Genomic DNA, 16112 nt, shown 5'->3' on the forward strand with positions numbered 1-16112 from the left:
ACTACCCTGACAGTTAGGAACTTTTTCCTAATGTCCAACCTAAATCTCCCTTGCTGCAGTTTAAGCCCATTGCTTCTTGTTCTATCATTGGAGGCTAAGGTGAACAAGTTTTCTCCCTCCTCCTGATGACACCCTTTTAGATACCTGAAAACTGCTATCATGTCCCCTCTCAGTCTTCTCTTTTCCAAACTAAACAAACCCAATTCCTTCAGCCTTCCTTCATAGGTCATGTTCTCAAAACCTTTAATCATTCTTGTTGCTCTTCTCTGGACCCTCTCCAGTTTCTCCACATCTTTCTTGAAATGCGGTGCCCAGAACTGGACACAATACTCCAGCTGAGGCCTGACCAGCGCAGAGTAAAGCGGAAGAATGACTTCTCGTGTCTTGTTTACAACACACCTGTTAATGCATCCCAGAATCACGTTTGCTTTTTTTGCAACAGTATCACACTGTTGACTCTTATTAAGCTTGTGGTCTACTATGACCCCTAGATCTCTTTCTGCCATACTCCTTCCTAGACAGTCTCTTCCCATTCTGTATGTGTGAAACTGATTGTTCCTTCCTAAGTGGAGCACTTTGCATTTGTCTTTATTGAACTTCATCCTGTTTACCTCAGACCATTTCTCCAATTTGTCCAGATCATTTTGAATTTTGACCCTGTCCTCCAAAGCAGTTGCAATCCCTCCCAGTTTGGTATCGTCCGCAAACTTAATAAGCGTACTTTCTATGCCAACATCTAAATCGTTGATGAAGATATTGAACAGAACCGGTCCCAAAACAGACCCCTGTGGAACCCCACTTGTTATACCTTTCCAGCAAGATTGGGAGCCATTAACAACTACTCTCTGAGTACGGTTATCCAGCCAGTTATGCACCCACCTTATAGTAGCCCCATCTAAATTGTACTTTCCTAGTTTATCTATAAGAATATCATGCGAGACCATATCAAATGCCTTACTAAAGTCTAGGTATATCACACCGCTTCTCCCTTATCCACAAGGCTCGTTATCCTGTCAAAGAACGCTATCAGATTGGTTTGACACGATTTGTTCTTTACAAATCCATGCTGGCTATTCCCTATCACCTTACCACCTTCCAAGTGTTTGCAGATGATTTCTTTAATTACCTGCTCCATTATCTTCCCTGGCACAGAAGTTAAACTAACTGGTCTGTAGTTTCCTGGGTTGTTTTTATTTCCCTTTTTATAGATGGGTATATATGATTATAAGAACATAACGGCCGTACCGGGTCAGATCAAAGGTCCATCTAGCCCAGTATCTGTCTACCGACAGTGGCCAATGCCAGGTGTCCCAGAGGGAGTGAAACTAACAGGCAATGATCAAGTGATCTCTCTCCTGCCATCCATCTCCATCCTCTGATGAACAGAGGCTAGGGACACCATTCTTTACCCTTCCTCGCTAATAGCCATTTATGGACTTAGCCACCATGAATTTATCCAGTTCCCTTTTAAACATTGTTGTAGTCCCAGCCTTCACAACCTCCTCAGGTAAGAAGTTCCACAAGTTGACTGTGCGCTGTGTGAAGAAGAACTTCCTTTTATTTGTTTTAAACCTGCTACCTGTTAATTTCATTTGGTGACCCCTAGTTCTTGTATTATGGGAATAAGTAAATAACTTTTCCTTATCCACTTTCTCCACATCACTCATGATTTTATATACCTCTATCATATCCCCCCTTAGTCTCCTCTTTTCCAAGCTGAAGAGGCGTAGCCTCTTTAATCTTTCCTCGTATGGGACCCTCTCCAAACCCCTAATAATTTTAGTTGCCCTTTTCTGAACCTTTTCTAGTGCTAGAATATCTTTTTTGAGGTGAGGAGACCACATCTGTACCCAGTATTCGAGATGTGGGCGTACCATGAATTTATATAAGGGCAATAATATATTCTCAGTCTTATTCTCTGTCCCCTTTTTAATGATTCCTAACATCTTGTTTGCTTTTTTGACCGTCTCTGCGATGATATGATATGTTATATGTTTTATACAAGTTATGCCTTGTGAGGTATCATTTTAAAAGTCTTGAACTGTTGAACATTAATATCCTATTGAATTGTATGTGCTGTGATTGTATATGAAGTATTACTATGTGTGTGTTACCGAAATACATTGTAAAGTTGGGAAATGCCCACAGTCAGCCTTTCAGTGACAAAAAAGGAGCACTTAGTAAGACAGACTTACCCCAGGACCAGCCATATATGTATTGATGGCCCATTAAGGGGAATCCACTCTCCCAATGGCCATCCCAGAGATTTCTCAGAGAGTACACGTACCCATTGAGGGCTGCTTAACCCTCATGTCACAGCAAGAGTCTTTCTAGCAGCTGGAAGAAAGTATAAAAGGACAATGATATCATCACTTAGCCTCTCTCCTCCCCCATTTCAACACCTGGAAGATCATCTGGAAGACAGACTTTGAACTGGGGAGATTGGTCCCAGACTGGGAAAGGAATGAATCTAGTCTGTGGCCTTGGCTACACTTGAGAGTTACAGCGCTGTTGGTGGCTTTATAGTGCTATAACTCACTCCCCATCCACACTGGCAAGGCACATACAGCGCTGTATCTCCTTGGCTACAGCGCTGCTTGTACTCTACCTCCCCTAGAGGAATAAAGAGTATAGGGCTTCTGCTGCAGCGCTGGGGCGCCAGTGTAAACAGGGAATAATCTTAGAACTCTGTGTCTGACCTCCAGAAGCTTCCCATAATCCTTTAACTGAAGATTCCGCTCGTTGTTTTGTTATGAACTCCGGGCTCCCGGAGCTGCTTATCAGAAAAAACAAATACAGCCCGTTTGCTGTGAATGAGCGGAGGCAGAGGGGCTCCCTTTGGAACGCCCACAGCTAGTGTTTGCTTGAAGAGAGGGGGAGGGAGGGGGCTTGAGGAGAGAAGCAGCACGGCGGGCAGGAGAGGGGGAGTCCATTTCGGAGCGGCTGCTTATCTGGTCTGTGAGGAAACAAACATACAGCGGCTGTTTGCTTTCAGTGAGAGAGGAGTGGGGGAGGGGGTCGGAACTTGCAAGGCAGGGAGCTGACACAGTGTCGGCTCCAAAAATCCACTCTCTCTCTCCCTCATGCTCCCTGTCACACTCCACCCCACCTCCCACCCCTTTTGAAATGCATGTTGCAGCCACTTGAATGCTGGGATAGCTGCCCATAATGCACCGCTCCCAATGCCGCTGCAGATGCTGCAAATGTGGCCACAACAGTGCGCTGATAGCTGTCAATGTGGCCAGACTGCAACGCTTTCCCTACTCAGCTGTACGAAGACAGGTTTAACTCCCAGCGCTGTACAGCTGCAAGTGTAGCCATACCCTGTGTATCGAGAACTGTGAGCTGCCTATAACATCCATTGGAGCTGCTTGATTCAAATCTTGCTTAGTCTGTAGAACTTAGACTGCAAATTAATTTTTTTCTTATGTAACCAACTTTGATCTCTATGCCTGTTACTTATAATCACCTAAAATCTACCATTCTATAGTTAATAAATGTGTTTTGTATATTATCTAAAACAGTGAGTTTTTGGCTGAAGTGCTTGGGGAAATCTCAGGTCAGATTACAAAGGCTGGTGCATGTCCACTTTCTGTTGACAAAGTGGCAAATTAATTAATGAGTTTTCACTGTCCCAAGGAGTGTTGAGCATTGGAAGACGGTATGTTTCTGGGGTCAAGACTGGGGTGATTGGCTGGTGCCCCTCTCTGTATGATTAATGAGTAAAACTGTGATTTAGTTACAGAGGTCACTGAAGACCTCCGTGACTTCAGCCGGTGCAAGCTGGGAGCTGCAGGGTCCCTTGCCGGCTGTGGAGGCCCCCGCAGCTCCCAGCTGTTGCAAGCAGCAGGAGGGATCCCCACCTGCTCCCCACCATCCCTGGCAGCAAGGGGGACCACCACCTATTCTCTGTCACTCCAGTGGCTGGGGGAGCCCCGCAGCTGGAAGCCACCAGCAGAGGTGGGCCCTGTAGCTCTAAGCCCCACGGGTGGTGGGAGTCCCAGGAGCTCCCAGCCCACTGGCAGATGCCCAGGCTCCCCATTTTGTCATGGATATTTTTAGTAAAAGTCAGGGACAGGTCACGGATTCCATGAATTTTTCATTGTTGCCTGTGACCTGTCCGTGACTTTTACTAAAAACGTCCCTGACAAAATCTTAGCCTTATTCATGAGGCTTATTGAACCTTCATGCAATTTAGCTGGGTGTGGGACCCACATGCTGATGGCTGAGTGATCACAGTGTTTGGAGGAGATGACTGTTGTCACTGGCATAACATTGTCCCAGGCTGGAGAATTAAGGGGGCATGGCAGTACCACAGTTCCAGGTTGTACCCCGGGTATCCTCTTACAATCTCTCATGTGTATAAGCTTTATACAGAGTAAAACTTGATTTATTTGGGGTTTGGATCTCATTGAGAACTGAGTATCTGGGTGCTAGAGACAGGAGCACTTAAGCTGTTTTCAGTTAAGCCTGCAGCTTGTGGGGGACGTGGTTCAGACCTGGGTCTGTGTTTGCAGCAGGCTAGTATTTCTGGCTCAACAAGACAGAGTACTGAAGTCCCAAGCTGCCAGGGAAAACTGGCCCAAAGGTACTCTCAGCACATCAGGTGGCAGTCCCAAGGAGTTTTCTGTGACCCAACTCGTTACTTTGGGGTCTCGGCGTGGATGGCCTCTGCAGCCTGGAGCTCTGACAGCTTCCTGGTAGGAGCATGCAACACATGTATGGTTTCCTCTGTGCTCAGCCCAGACTGAGCTGAGCTACTCTCTTTTATAATCTGGTTCCAGTCTGAGCATGCCCAGCATGGGTCAGTGGATGTGGTTTCTTTAGCCCACAAAGTGTGGTTAACCCCTGCAGAACCAGTGCAGAGTAGGTATTCCTTGTCACATGGGGTAAATACTAGGGAAACTGAAGAGCTGTTTAAGCTAAAAGACAATGTTGGCATAAAACCAATTGGATATAAACTGACCAGGAACAATTTCAGGCTGGAAATTAGAAGAAAGTTTCTAACCATCAAAGGGGTGAGATTCAGTAACAGCCTCTCAATAGGAGTTGTGGGGGAAAGCAATTTAATTAGTTTTAAAGAGAGACCTGGACAAATTTAAGTATGCGGTTTTATGATGGGGTTGTTTGTGATGGTGATGGGCAGAGTACAGCAGCCCTTAGGCTCACTTCTGGTTTGCCATGCTTTAGGTTTCAGCTGGCCACCTGCAGAGGTCAGGAAGGGATTTTGTACCCTCAACATATTCTGTGAGGTTTTTTATCTCCTTCCTCTGAAGCATCAGCGTTGGCCACTGGGTGAGGTGGACCAGGCCTCCGAGGTGTCACTGAGCATTTTTCTTTCGTGTGCTTGGCTGGCTGGTTCTTGCTCACATGCTCATGGTCTGGCTGATCTCCATATGTGGGGTTGGAAAGGAATTCTCCCCCAGGTCAGATTGACAATCCTTGGGGATTTTTTTTGGCCTTCGTCTGCAGCGTGTGGGTACAAGTCACTTGTGAGGATTATCTGGGCATTTAATCATTTTCCTGTCATTGCAGTATTGGGATTCCTGCCATGACCCATTCAACTGGCTTACACAGAACACCTAGATCAATTCTGGGAGAACACTTCATCCAGTTCTCTGGGATCCAAAAAAAAACAACCTTTAACTCCAGATTTTGTGTTACAGGTTCTTTTATTTGGCATTCAGCAGTGCTATGTTCAGTTGATCAGACTCAAGTGGGGGGATGGGTATAGGGTGTACCACACATCTACAGTTACACAGAATACCTCTTCCTTTATATACATTGTGACGGACTCAGGCCAGAAGGATATAAGAGGGTAGTGGAAGGCAGGTATATTAGCCTCAGAATGAGCAGGTCCCTGTTCCATGGATAGCCAAACAAGGGCTACTTGAGGCCAGTCAAGACACCCGATGCCAATTTAACCAGTTAAGGTGGTTATGCTAATACTGACACCTGACCTCAGTTAACTGACAAAGGGTCAGCTAAGGCTGTTAGGCTAATGGGGACAGCTGGAACCAATTAATGGCCCATTTATACTGCATTAAAAGGTCTCCTTTCCAGTTCTCTCGAGAGGAGCCCAGGTGAAAGGAGCTGGAGGAGAGGAAGCATTACTGAGCCCTGAGGTAAGGGTGAAGCCTGGAAAAGGGGAGCATGGGGAAGTGGCCCAGGGAATCAAAGCAGCATCAGTGGAGGAGGGAAGCCACCAACAGCTGCTGCCATTAGGATCCCTGAGCTGGAACCCGGAGTAGAGGGCAGGCTCAGGTTCCCCCCCTCTTCCCTCCCTGCCCCCATGATCTACAGAGATCCCTTGGAGAGGGGAAACAGACTTTGGTCCAGGTAAGAGACCAAGCGGTACCTACAGAACTCTAAGGAGCAACAGAGACTGGGGATATTTCACCTTCCCACCTCCCATATCGGCCTGTGATGAAAGCAGTTCAATAAGCTGTAACCTTTGCCGCCATACTGGGAAAGGGAGGTCATATTAAGGGCCCTAGCAAGTTTCTGAGGCTACTGTATCCGCCGGGAAGCGCAGGACCCACCAATGCAGGCTCGGAGCTTTGTAACAACATGTACACATTACATTGTATTTCTATACATTGCATCACACATTTTGGGATTGGCTTGGTTATTTTTCAGGAAAAAATCCCTATGCAGCATACTCTGTCCATACATTGTCCAGACTTAATATGGTCTTTACCTCATCTCTACATTCCTAGCTTGTCTTGTTCATTGTTAGTAAATGGTTCTCTCTGTGTTCTCCCTCTTAGCTGGCTCAGGCATTCTGTGTTTTTAGCCTACTGACCTATTTACGTATCTTATTTAGACAAAGTTCTGTTTACCTCCCTAATCCTGTTCTCCAAGAAATGAAGCCTCCCTCCATGTGTTAATTACATGTGAGGCCAGCCCTTTGCCTCATACAAGGCCCTTGAGGACTGATGCACCTTGGTCCTACCTAGTCTCTGCCTGTGGCACATAATAATCTAGTCTTCTGTGAGACCATTTACTTTGGTCTCATTTCCATTGCTGAGCTTAGTGTATGAGTGCTGGGTCTTGTTGGTGGCCTGTGATATACAGGAGGTCAGACTAGATGATCTAGTGGCTCCTTGTGGCCTTAATCCTATGAGCAAAGGGAGGCCATTCCAAGGTTAGGACAAATCATGAAAAAGATACTCAAGGGTTGGAAGGTGATAGAAGATTCAGCAGAGTGAAATCCGTTAGAGTGCAAGATCCGGAAGAGAGGATAGCTGAAATGTAGATAGGAGCAGACCTGTTCTGTACTTTTTACAGATGTGGTTGATTAGCTAGAATGTGATGTGCAAAGGCTGATTAAGTCAATGAAGGGATGTGAGTTAAATGCTCACGTTTGCAGATAAAGTAGTACAATTTTATACAGCATATATTTTAAGAAAGTCTTGGTGCCTTAGAGAAATGTCCTCCTTTTCTGAAGAACAACAGAATGCATCAAAAATGCCTTACTAAGGCCCACCTTATTGGAACTGGTGAATGCTAGGAGGAATCCCAGGAGAGTGTGGGGAACTAGAACCAGTTGGTCAGTCAGAGGGGGTGCAGATCAGGCTTTTGTTTGATGGTTGACAGCTGGAAGGAGAGTGCTCAGGCACTTTACGTATTGGGGGATATGTTCATTTTAATGAGTTATTATTAGATTGAACATCTATGTCCTAGACTGTAGTGTGCTCTTAAAATATTATACATTCTGTAGACAGCTGGGATCCAGGGAGAGAGGCTTCCAGATCTGCTGGTCTATTTTCAATGACATCTGAAAGATATGGGGAAATGAGATATAAGGAATGTTCAGCAGTGCTATGCATTTTATGATGCAATTCAACAAAATCGAAATTTGTGGACTTTTAGGTCATGCTGAAAGCTCATTTGTTTTCCCAGGTTTTCTAGGGAAGGCAAGATCCTTGCATGCTATGATGTTGAAGCCATCTTAGATAGATGAGCAGCTCAGTGGTGGATTTGGGAGATTTTAGTTTGAAAAATATCTAGGAGGTCAGGGAAGACTGAATCTGTGGGAAATTGATCCTTATTTATTCCATATAAGAGGTATACATGCAACCAAAGTGCTAGATAGGTGCATTTTAAAAACCAAATTGTCAGGTAGCGATCTGTCTGAAAGCACAGATTATTTTTCAAATGTCTGTTGACGTGAACCGTTATGAACAAAATAGTATACAAAATGTTTACCAGACCTTAAAACAATTTTAAACATAGAGCGAGTTGGTCTCTTTTAATAATGTCAAATTGAAAATAGTTTTGCTTCTGTATTTGTTCATTTTAAGCCTTGAAATTTTTTATTCATGATGAGAATTAGTCACGTTTTTCTAGGAGGATAGGGAAAGGGAATGTCCTTTTGAAGCCTGTCAGAATACATTATAGAATAAGTATTATGTTTTTCTAATACTAATTATACACAAATAGTATAGACATATGCGAGAGAGAAAATGAAGGAGAATATTAGTAATGTACCGTATGTGACCAAGAGTGAGACAACTACTGCAGCATAAAGAACCCACAGGCATCTGGGCTTTCCCACTTTAGTAGCAAATAGGGGGAATTGTGGGTTGGTGGTCTGCTTCATGTTAGGAGGACACCCCTCCATCTGTTCTCAGTGCAGCCTGTTTCCAGTTTAAAACGCAGATTTCAAAACAAACCTCAATTTCTTTTCCCTATTTTATATGCAAAGTGAGGCTTATGAATTACAGTGTCTCACTGCCACTGGAACTGAGACCAAATTTCCCCCCAAAATTCACTGGCTATTCATTTGAATACCTGTTTACAGTGATAAACAATGGACAGCTTTGAGAAGAAAAATTGATAATCTTCACGGAAGAGTAATTTGAATGAAATTACACTTGACAGCTTGTCTCCAAGCAAACAAGGAGAGGAGAGAGAGAAAGCCTTAGCTAAGCTCTGAGGACTTGCCTAAGCCTCTGCTGTTGAAGCTTCCTAGGAAAAAAGCACCCCACACTTTTTCTAGCATCTAATTGAAGCTTTTGATTAATTCTGTGTAGCAGTTTGTAGTGAAGAAAGGTAGCTATGGAAGAGAATATGGAAGAGGGACAAACACAAAAAGGTATTGTGATAAATAGTTTTCTGTTTACAAATATGGTATTATTTTACAGTTTCCTTATTTGCTTTAGGTGCATGCCTATAAGGCTAGTGAATATCCTGATGTAGTAAATAGGAAAGATTTTTCTTTCCATTTGGCTTCTTGAAGTAATTCCTGGAATTAATGTTGTGATTGTGAATATTTAAGATTTACGGAATTCAGATGCAGAGTCCTATATACATAGTAGTAACACTGCAAGCTTTTAATGTGGACTGTTTCCCAGAACAGTCCTTTGTTAACCTTCATTTATTTAATGTTTTCACGCTTGTCAAGACTGGTCAAGGGAGCCCACTGTGAACTATGAGAGAGCCACTCACACAATATTTGGAGCTAGTTGGAGTTAGAAATCTAACAATGTAACCATTATTTACACCTTTGAATGAGTGTCCAGACTGAACAAAGACCTGGAGTATATTTTGCATGTTATTTGGGAGGTGTCTATATTTCTTTCACTTTCCCCCTCCATTTCGCTTTAGGTATCTGTGGAAGCAGCCTTGCTGTAATATCTATCAAGGGATTGGTTGTAAATTTTGCAGTGTATATATTCAGTTAGCTTTTGGTTTTGCACAGTGCAGTTCAGTTTGTGTTAGAAAAAACAAATACACAGCATGGTCATGGTATTCCTATTTTAAAATCTCTGGTCAAAGTTGTATGTAGCCGATTGTTGTTGGGCATATTACTGTTTTTTAAAGGTAAACCTCTAGATTGTTGTTGCTTGTACAGTATATCAAGTTGTAGCTCAGGAAAATATACTGTTCGTAAAGTCCTTTTCTTTAAGGAGGAGAGTGTATTTCCCTTTCTGTGCTGTCCATGCTGGATTTTATCTAGATGTATTGAAATGAGAGCATTTTTTGTATTGCAAGTGCAAAGGTAATGCTGGCAAAGATTTGCCACATTTAAATCACAGGTACTGTTTAATCTAAATTGATCTGGAGATCAATGCCTGAGAGGGGTATTTTGGAGGCAAGAAAATCAGATAACCTAAACTCCATGTAGATGCATATTTCCTGAGTTGATGCCATATTCTGTTTTTCAACACCCTGATCAATGTGCTTGCTACATGTAAATGTCATGCTTGCTCATTAGAAATGACCCATTCAGATTAAATGCAGCTTTGGAGTGTTTATTATCTTGCTTTTATCAAGATGTACAGTAGATTCTCACAACAAAGCAGAATATATGTATCAAATGTAAAACAGATTAATTTATAAACAATATGGTGAACTGACAGAATATCTGACAATTAAATCCAAATACCTAACCATAAATGAAACACTTGATTTGGAGAAACAATATATAATTCAGCACCCCTAAATTCCTCATTTAAAAAATCCAATAGGAAAACTCTAAAAATTGCCAAAGAAAAATGTGAATCAATTAGTGGATGACATGAACAAGTTGCTATAGATAACCGTGGCCTCATTTTTCAAATGATAAGCAGTTCGAAAGACCAGTAGCCTCTCAAAACAATGTGATTAATAGTGTGATTACAACAATAGCTAATGCAATAGATTTTTTTCCCATTTAGAATGCCATTCCTTTAGTAGTGCCCAGCTGTCATCACAAGTATGGGCAGAAATGTGTTGAGATCCCAATAAATTATATTTATTTTCCCTGATTGGGGAGGGGTGGTGTTGATTAATTGCTGTGACAGTATTTGTGGATCTATTGTGGGAAAGAGGAGTGCCCGTACCCCCCATAGAAGGCTGGAATTCAAGATTAATAAAATGAGGGAATAAAAGGAGGACTCATGAAGAGAAGGAGTATTGGGACCTGAGTTTGTAAGGGGTTGTTACGGAAAGTACTGTGATCACTGGTCACTACAGATGCTTTAAAGGCTGCACTTTGTCTTTTGGAGGAAGAATATTGTCTCTAGTTACAGACTTTGGTACTTCTGTCCTAAGTTGCTTTCACATACCATAACACTTCTATTATGGTGTGCTTTGTCAAGGTTGAGCAATGTATAGTTATAATTTAGTTGGACCATCTCTTGTTATTTTTCCTTAATGGAATATCCCAAGAACTTTAATCAAGACATGTTTATTCTAATTTTCTTCATGCTTCCATCTTGAGTGAAGCTGCTTGTTTCCGCCTCTCTCCTTCTCTCTTCCTGCTATAAAATCAATGGGAGTATAAATTGTCACTGCTCACCAACTCCTGCACTCTTTGTAGCAGATGCTTTGAACCACCCACGGCACGGCATTACATGTTGCTAGAAGCCATGATGGAAGTGAATAGTTTCATATTGGTGCATTTCACAAATACAATGAAAATAGCTCTAATATGATACTTGCTGCTTCTACAACCATTTTATTCCTATAGAGTCAAATACAATAAAATACCAGAGAGTACAAACAGTATGTTTTCTTAGTGATACACTGAATGTCATTGTTTAAGCAAGGGATTCTGCCTGTATATTCTCTATAAAATCCAGTTTTTTGACAGTTAAAAGTTCTTTTTAGGCTATAATTTGGGAAACAAACTACCAGCAAAGGAGACTGCTGGAAGGACACACTAGCTTCAGAAATCAGACAAATAATACATATGTATTAATTGTCTGGTTTCTGATGCTGATTCACTGTGAAGCTGCATCATAGTTGGGGATGAGATGCTCTAGTGTTCTTATGCTTTCTCTGGTATTGTCTTGCTGTGTGGAAGTAGTTTCTCCTCTCCGTTTCAGTTTCCACATTCAGAAAATAAAGCTCATGCTAACTTACCTTGTTAATGTTTGTTCAGAAGTTTAAATATGTAAAAGGGTATATAAGTGCTCTGTATTTATTATCTATTCATTTTTGCACTTAAACTATGGGAAGGCCCCTTTTCTTTTCTTGTTGGTCACTGGGCCATCTCATTGTCTCCCAAAAGAGCAGAGGTTGGAGAGAGAAGTCCAATTACATCCACTAGCCCATTCCTGTCCAAGAATTAGACCTATGCATGGAAGTGGACTCTTCCTTCAAAACATTACAGTGTATCTTTTTGGTGCATATTAAAAATAATAGTCTTACTAAATATCTATAGCATAATATCTTGGGATACCTTTCAGCCATTACAGTTTCTATGAAAGGAATATATAGAGCTTTTTGACATGGTGCTGTGTTCATAGGAAATCCAAAGCCAGAGCAATGTCAGCAAGAATTTTGTCGTCCTGCTGAAAAACACAAAGGTGGTGGAGATGATGGTTTTAGCTATTATTAATGAGATAAAATATGAAAATTTCAGAAGTGTCTCAGTGAGTAAGGAGCTTTCGGTGGGACAGTTGCTATTAAGTCACTTAAGTACTTTTCAAATATCCCACCTATAAAAGCTTAGTTATGCCAGTCACTAGTGGTGGAAAGATGGTAATAGCAGATTGCTATTCATTTTGCTACGTGAAAAAAAATCTGGTGGTCTCAGTCCAGTTTCTGCATCACCATTCGCAACATTGTTTGTTGCCTCAGCAGAAAGTTTTTTGAGGAAGAAACAGTGGGCTTTTTATTACACATTTTATACAACACTTAGCATGGGACCTGAGTCCCAATGCTACTGCACTATAAGACTGTATCAATGTGGAATTTAAACTACCCTGGTCCCTCCAGGTTTCCTTAAAGCACATTAGCAGAATAGTGTGGGAAAAATTTCATTTTTGATGCTCCTCATATATCTGTTCTGAGTGTAATTATGTATAAGTGCCCGTATTTAGAGAGGCAGCACATTCCGAGGATACAGGGCACTGCACTGTGACTCATGAGAATGGACTTCTATTCTCTCATCTGTCAATAACTTGCTATTATAATCTTGGACAATTAACTTCCTCTGTGCCTTTTGTCTTGTATATTGGGACTGTAAACTCTTTTGGGGGCAGGGATTGTGTCCTAGTATGTATATATACAGCACCAAGCACAGTGGGAAACTGATCTTGTTTGGGATCTCTAGGCACTACTGTAATATAAACAATAATCACCTAATGTTCTGAGCACTTTTACAAAGTTTAAACCTCTCCATAATATTTAATTCAATATAATGTAATATAATATACAGTCCATAGCACTCTGAATATTACCAGCCAAACAATAATTCTTCTTTGAGTGCTTGCTCATGTTGATTCCATTCTAGGTGTGTGTGTGCCCACATGCACAATCGTTGGAGATTTTTGCCTTAGCAGTATGCGTAGGGTCAGCTGTAGTGCCCCCATGTTCATGTGCTGGTATGTTAGGCGCTGATGACACAACATCCTCTCAGTTCCTTCTTACCACCTATGATGGTTGGTTGGAACACCTTGTCTTGCATCACAAGAGTGTTAGCGGTTCTTACAGTCCATCGTTCTGTCTCCTTTGTTGTTAGTTGATAGGTACTGAGTTAGACCTTTAAGTGTTAGAGCAGAGTAGTTTCGGCGTTAGAGTCCCAGCTGGGACTTCGTCTCAGAGCCTGGCATGCCCCATTCCCCAGGCTTTATGCCATGTTCATTGTGCAGACAGTCGATGTCCATTACTGACCCCCGTGAGAGCTGTTTAAAATGACTAGGGGAGTCCCACAAAAAGGATAAGTGCAGGATCTGAAAAAACTTTCGCCCTTGAACTCAGGAGTGGGATATCTGCTTAAGGGATCTCCTTGTGGAGGCTGTACTTTGTCCTACCTCGAAACTCTCTTGATTGGACTCCATAACTGGCATTGGTGTTGGTACATAGTACACCACCAGCACTGGAATCCACCTGGCACTGTTCCACCTCCCTGGTACCTAAAAAGCAGTTGAAGTTGACGGACCCAATGGCACCGCAGGAAAAGGGGGCTTTGGGCAAAGGACCTGTGTCAGACCACTTGCCCGCCCCAGAACTGCTTGGAGATACCTCTGTGGTCAGACTCCCTAGTCTAGCCAGGGACCTGCCTCTGACTTTTGGGAGCGGAAGGGGACCTTGGCTCCTAATATGGTCATGTGTGCCCCAAGTTGGCCTGGCAGCCAAAGAGCAAGTAGGCTGACCAATACCACAGCTGTCAAGCCAGACATGGACCTATCCAAGGGCCCGGCATCTATGGGCAAGGTGGTTATGGGACCACCCCTAAAGCAGCAGAGTGTCCCCAATCCCTGGACCGCAGGCATCAGTCCCCATCACTGCGGCTTCAGACCCTGGCACCTCAGCCTTAGTCCCTGTTAGAAGACCCAGGTCTCTGATGCAAGGTCTCTGCCTGCAAGGCACAGGACTCCTGAGTCACTATGCTGATCCCTGTACCCATGGTACTGTTGGGCCTCCCACCAGAGTTTACTACAGTGCAGATCACCATCGCCTAGGTGGTCTCCCAGGCATCAATCCGCTGCCGTCCCCCATGTGGGATTGTTCCTCGTCATGGCACCAGTCTCCGGCTCCCTGGTACTGCTTTTTGGGCTGGCACTGGTCCTTGCCCTTTCCTCACTGGTCGCCGACAAGTGTCAGTTGGCAAACTCAGGCATCTACGGCTCCACCCTGTCACCAGAAGGACAATGGTCCAGGCCTGAAGGGGAGTTCAGCCCCTCACCTATAAAAGGCGAATTGCCACCAGCCCACAAGACCAGTGTGGCTCCTGCAGCAGCGGCAGCGTGGAGGCACGGGCAGTGGCCCACTCAGTGGCAGTATTGGAACTCGTGGACTGTACCTCTTATGCTGGTCTCATACTCCCACTGTTCCTCCCAGGCTGCATTGGTCATACAGTGGTCCCCGATGCACTGGATGAAAAAACGGAAGCCACTCCTCCCTCTGTTGTGCAGTCATCTTCGTCATCTCTGGATGAAGCTGTGGTGGGCCTCTTGCAAACGAGCAGCCTCCCCGAAAACTTCAAGGAGCGTCAGACTCTGCTCAAAAGAGTGGCTGCCAACCTGAACTTGGAGGTTTAGGAGTTAGCGGAGGAGTTGGATGACCTCTTTAATGTCATACCCTCCTCCACCCTGGCGCAGGCTACAGTGCCCATCCACTCAGGGGTCCTTAAAATTGCGAAGTCTGTGTGGCAGACCCCCTCTTCCATTCCGCTTATCTCCAAGAAGGTAGAAAGGAAATACTGTGTGCCCACAAAAGGATTTGAATACCTGTACACCCACCCTCCAGCATGGTCCCTCATTGTGTCTGCCATCAACGAAAAGGCCAGGCAGGGTCAGATGAGTGGCACACCAAAACATAAGGACACCGAGAGGCTGGGCTTATTTTGCAGGAAAATTTATTCTACAGCCAGCCTTCAATTTCTGGTGTCTAACCATCAGGCCCTGTCAGACAAATACAACTTCAACCTGTGGGACTCCATCAACAAGTTCAAGGAGGGCCTCCCACAGGACTGAGCCCAGGAGTTCGCCACCTTGGTGGAAGAGGGCAAAGGGCTGACAAGAGGTGCTCTCCAGATGGCCTGGGATGTTACAGACTCATTGGCCAGGGTTGTTGCCTCTGCAGTGGTCATGAGGCGCAGCTCTTGGTTATAGTCCTCTGGACCTTCTATTTGAGGGAGCAGGACTTTTTTCAGAGTTGACCGATGCACAGCTCCACAGCCTTAAAAACTCCCATGGCACCCTCCGTTCCTTGGGCCTACACACCCCTTAGCTATCTAGAAAGCCATTCCATCCACCCCACCTCCGTCAAGGTCCTGGAGTGTCCCCTGGTCCAGCTACTACATGAAGGACAGAGATAAAGGATTTAAACAGCATCACCCTTTGTCTGCCCATTACTCTGCCCAGCCAGGTTCTTCCAGAGGCCAAGGAAGCCAGAAGCAGTCATTTTGAGGATGTGCTCAAGGATGGCACTCCAGTCACTTCTCAGGATCCATCCCCCTGCTCTTTCCTCAACTGCCTGCACCCCTTCTGGTCGATTTGATCGTGGCTGACCTCAGACCGTTGAGTGCTCGACATCATATCTTCGGGCTACACCCTGAAGAAATAACACTTCTTTATACACTTTCCCCACACTATTCATGATTTGATAGACTTCTGTCATACTCTTCCTCAGCTGTCTCTTTTTTTTAAGATGAAGAGTCCTAGTCTCTTAAA

General features: G+C 43.9%; 1 protein-coding gene across 2 annotated transcripts in view; it reads left to right on the forward strand.

Moving 5' to 3' along the window:
* GPM6A (glycoprotein M6A) overlaps positions 1-16112 on the forward strand; it is a 357131-nt gene that overhangs the window by 126821 nt on the left and 214198 nt on the right. The window contains exon 1 of one of the 2 annotated variants that reach the window (XM_030563097.1): positions 8571-9100. The exons of the other annotated variant lie outside the window; for it this stretch is intronic. Within the exon in view, the coding sequence (XP_030418957.1) occupies positions 9064-9100 (37 nt within the window). The 5' untranslated portion in view covers positions 8571-9063. Of the gene's footprint in view, positions 1-8570; positions 9101-16112 lie in introns of those variants that run through there. 2 annotated transcript variants of the gene reach the window in all.

Source organism: Gopherus evgoodei, chromosome 5, assembly GCF_007399415.2.
Source record: "Gopherus evgoodei ecotype Sinaloan lineage chromosome 5, rGopEvg1_v1.p, whole genome shotgun sequence".
In the NCBI taxonomy this organism is placed as follows: domain Eukaryota; kingdom Metazoa; phylum Chordata; order Testudines; family Testudinidae; genus Gopherus; species Gopherus evgoodei.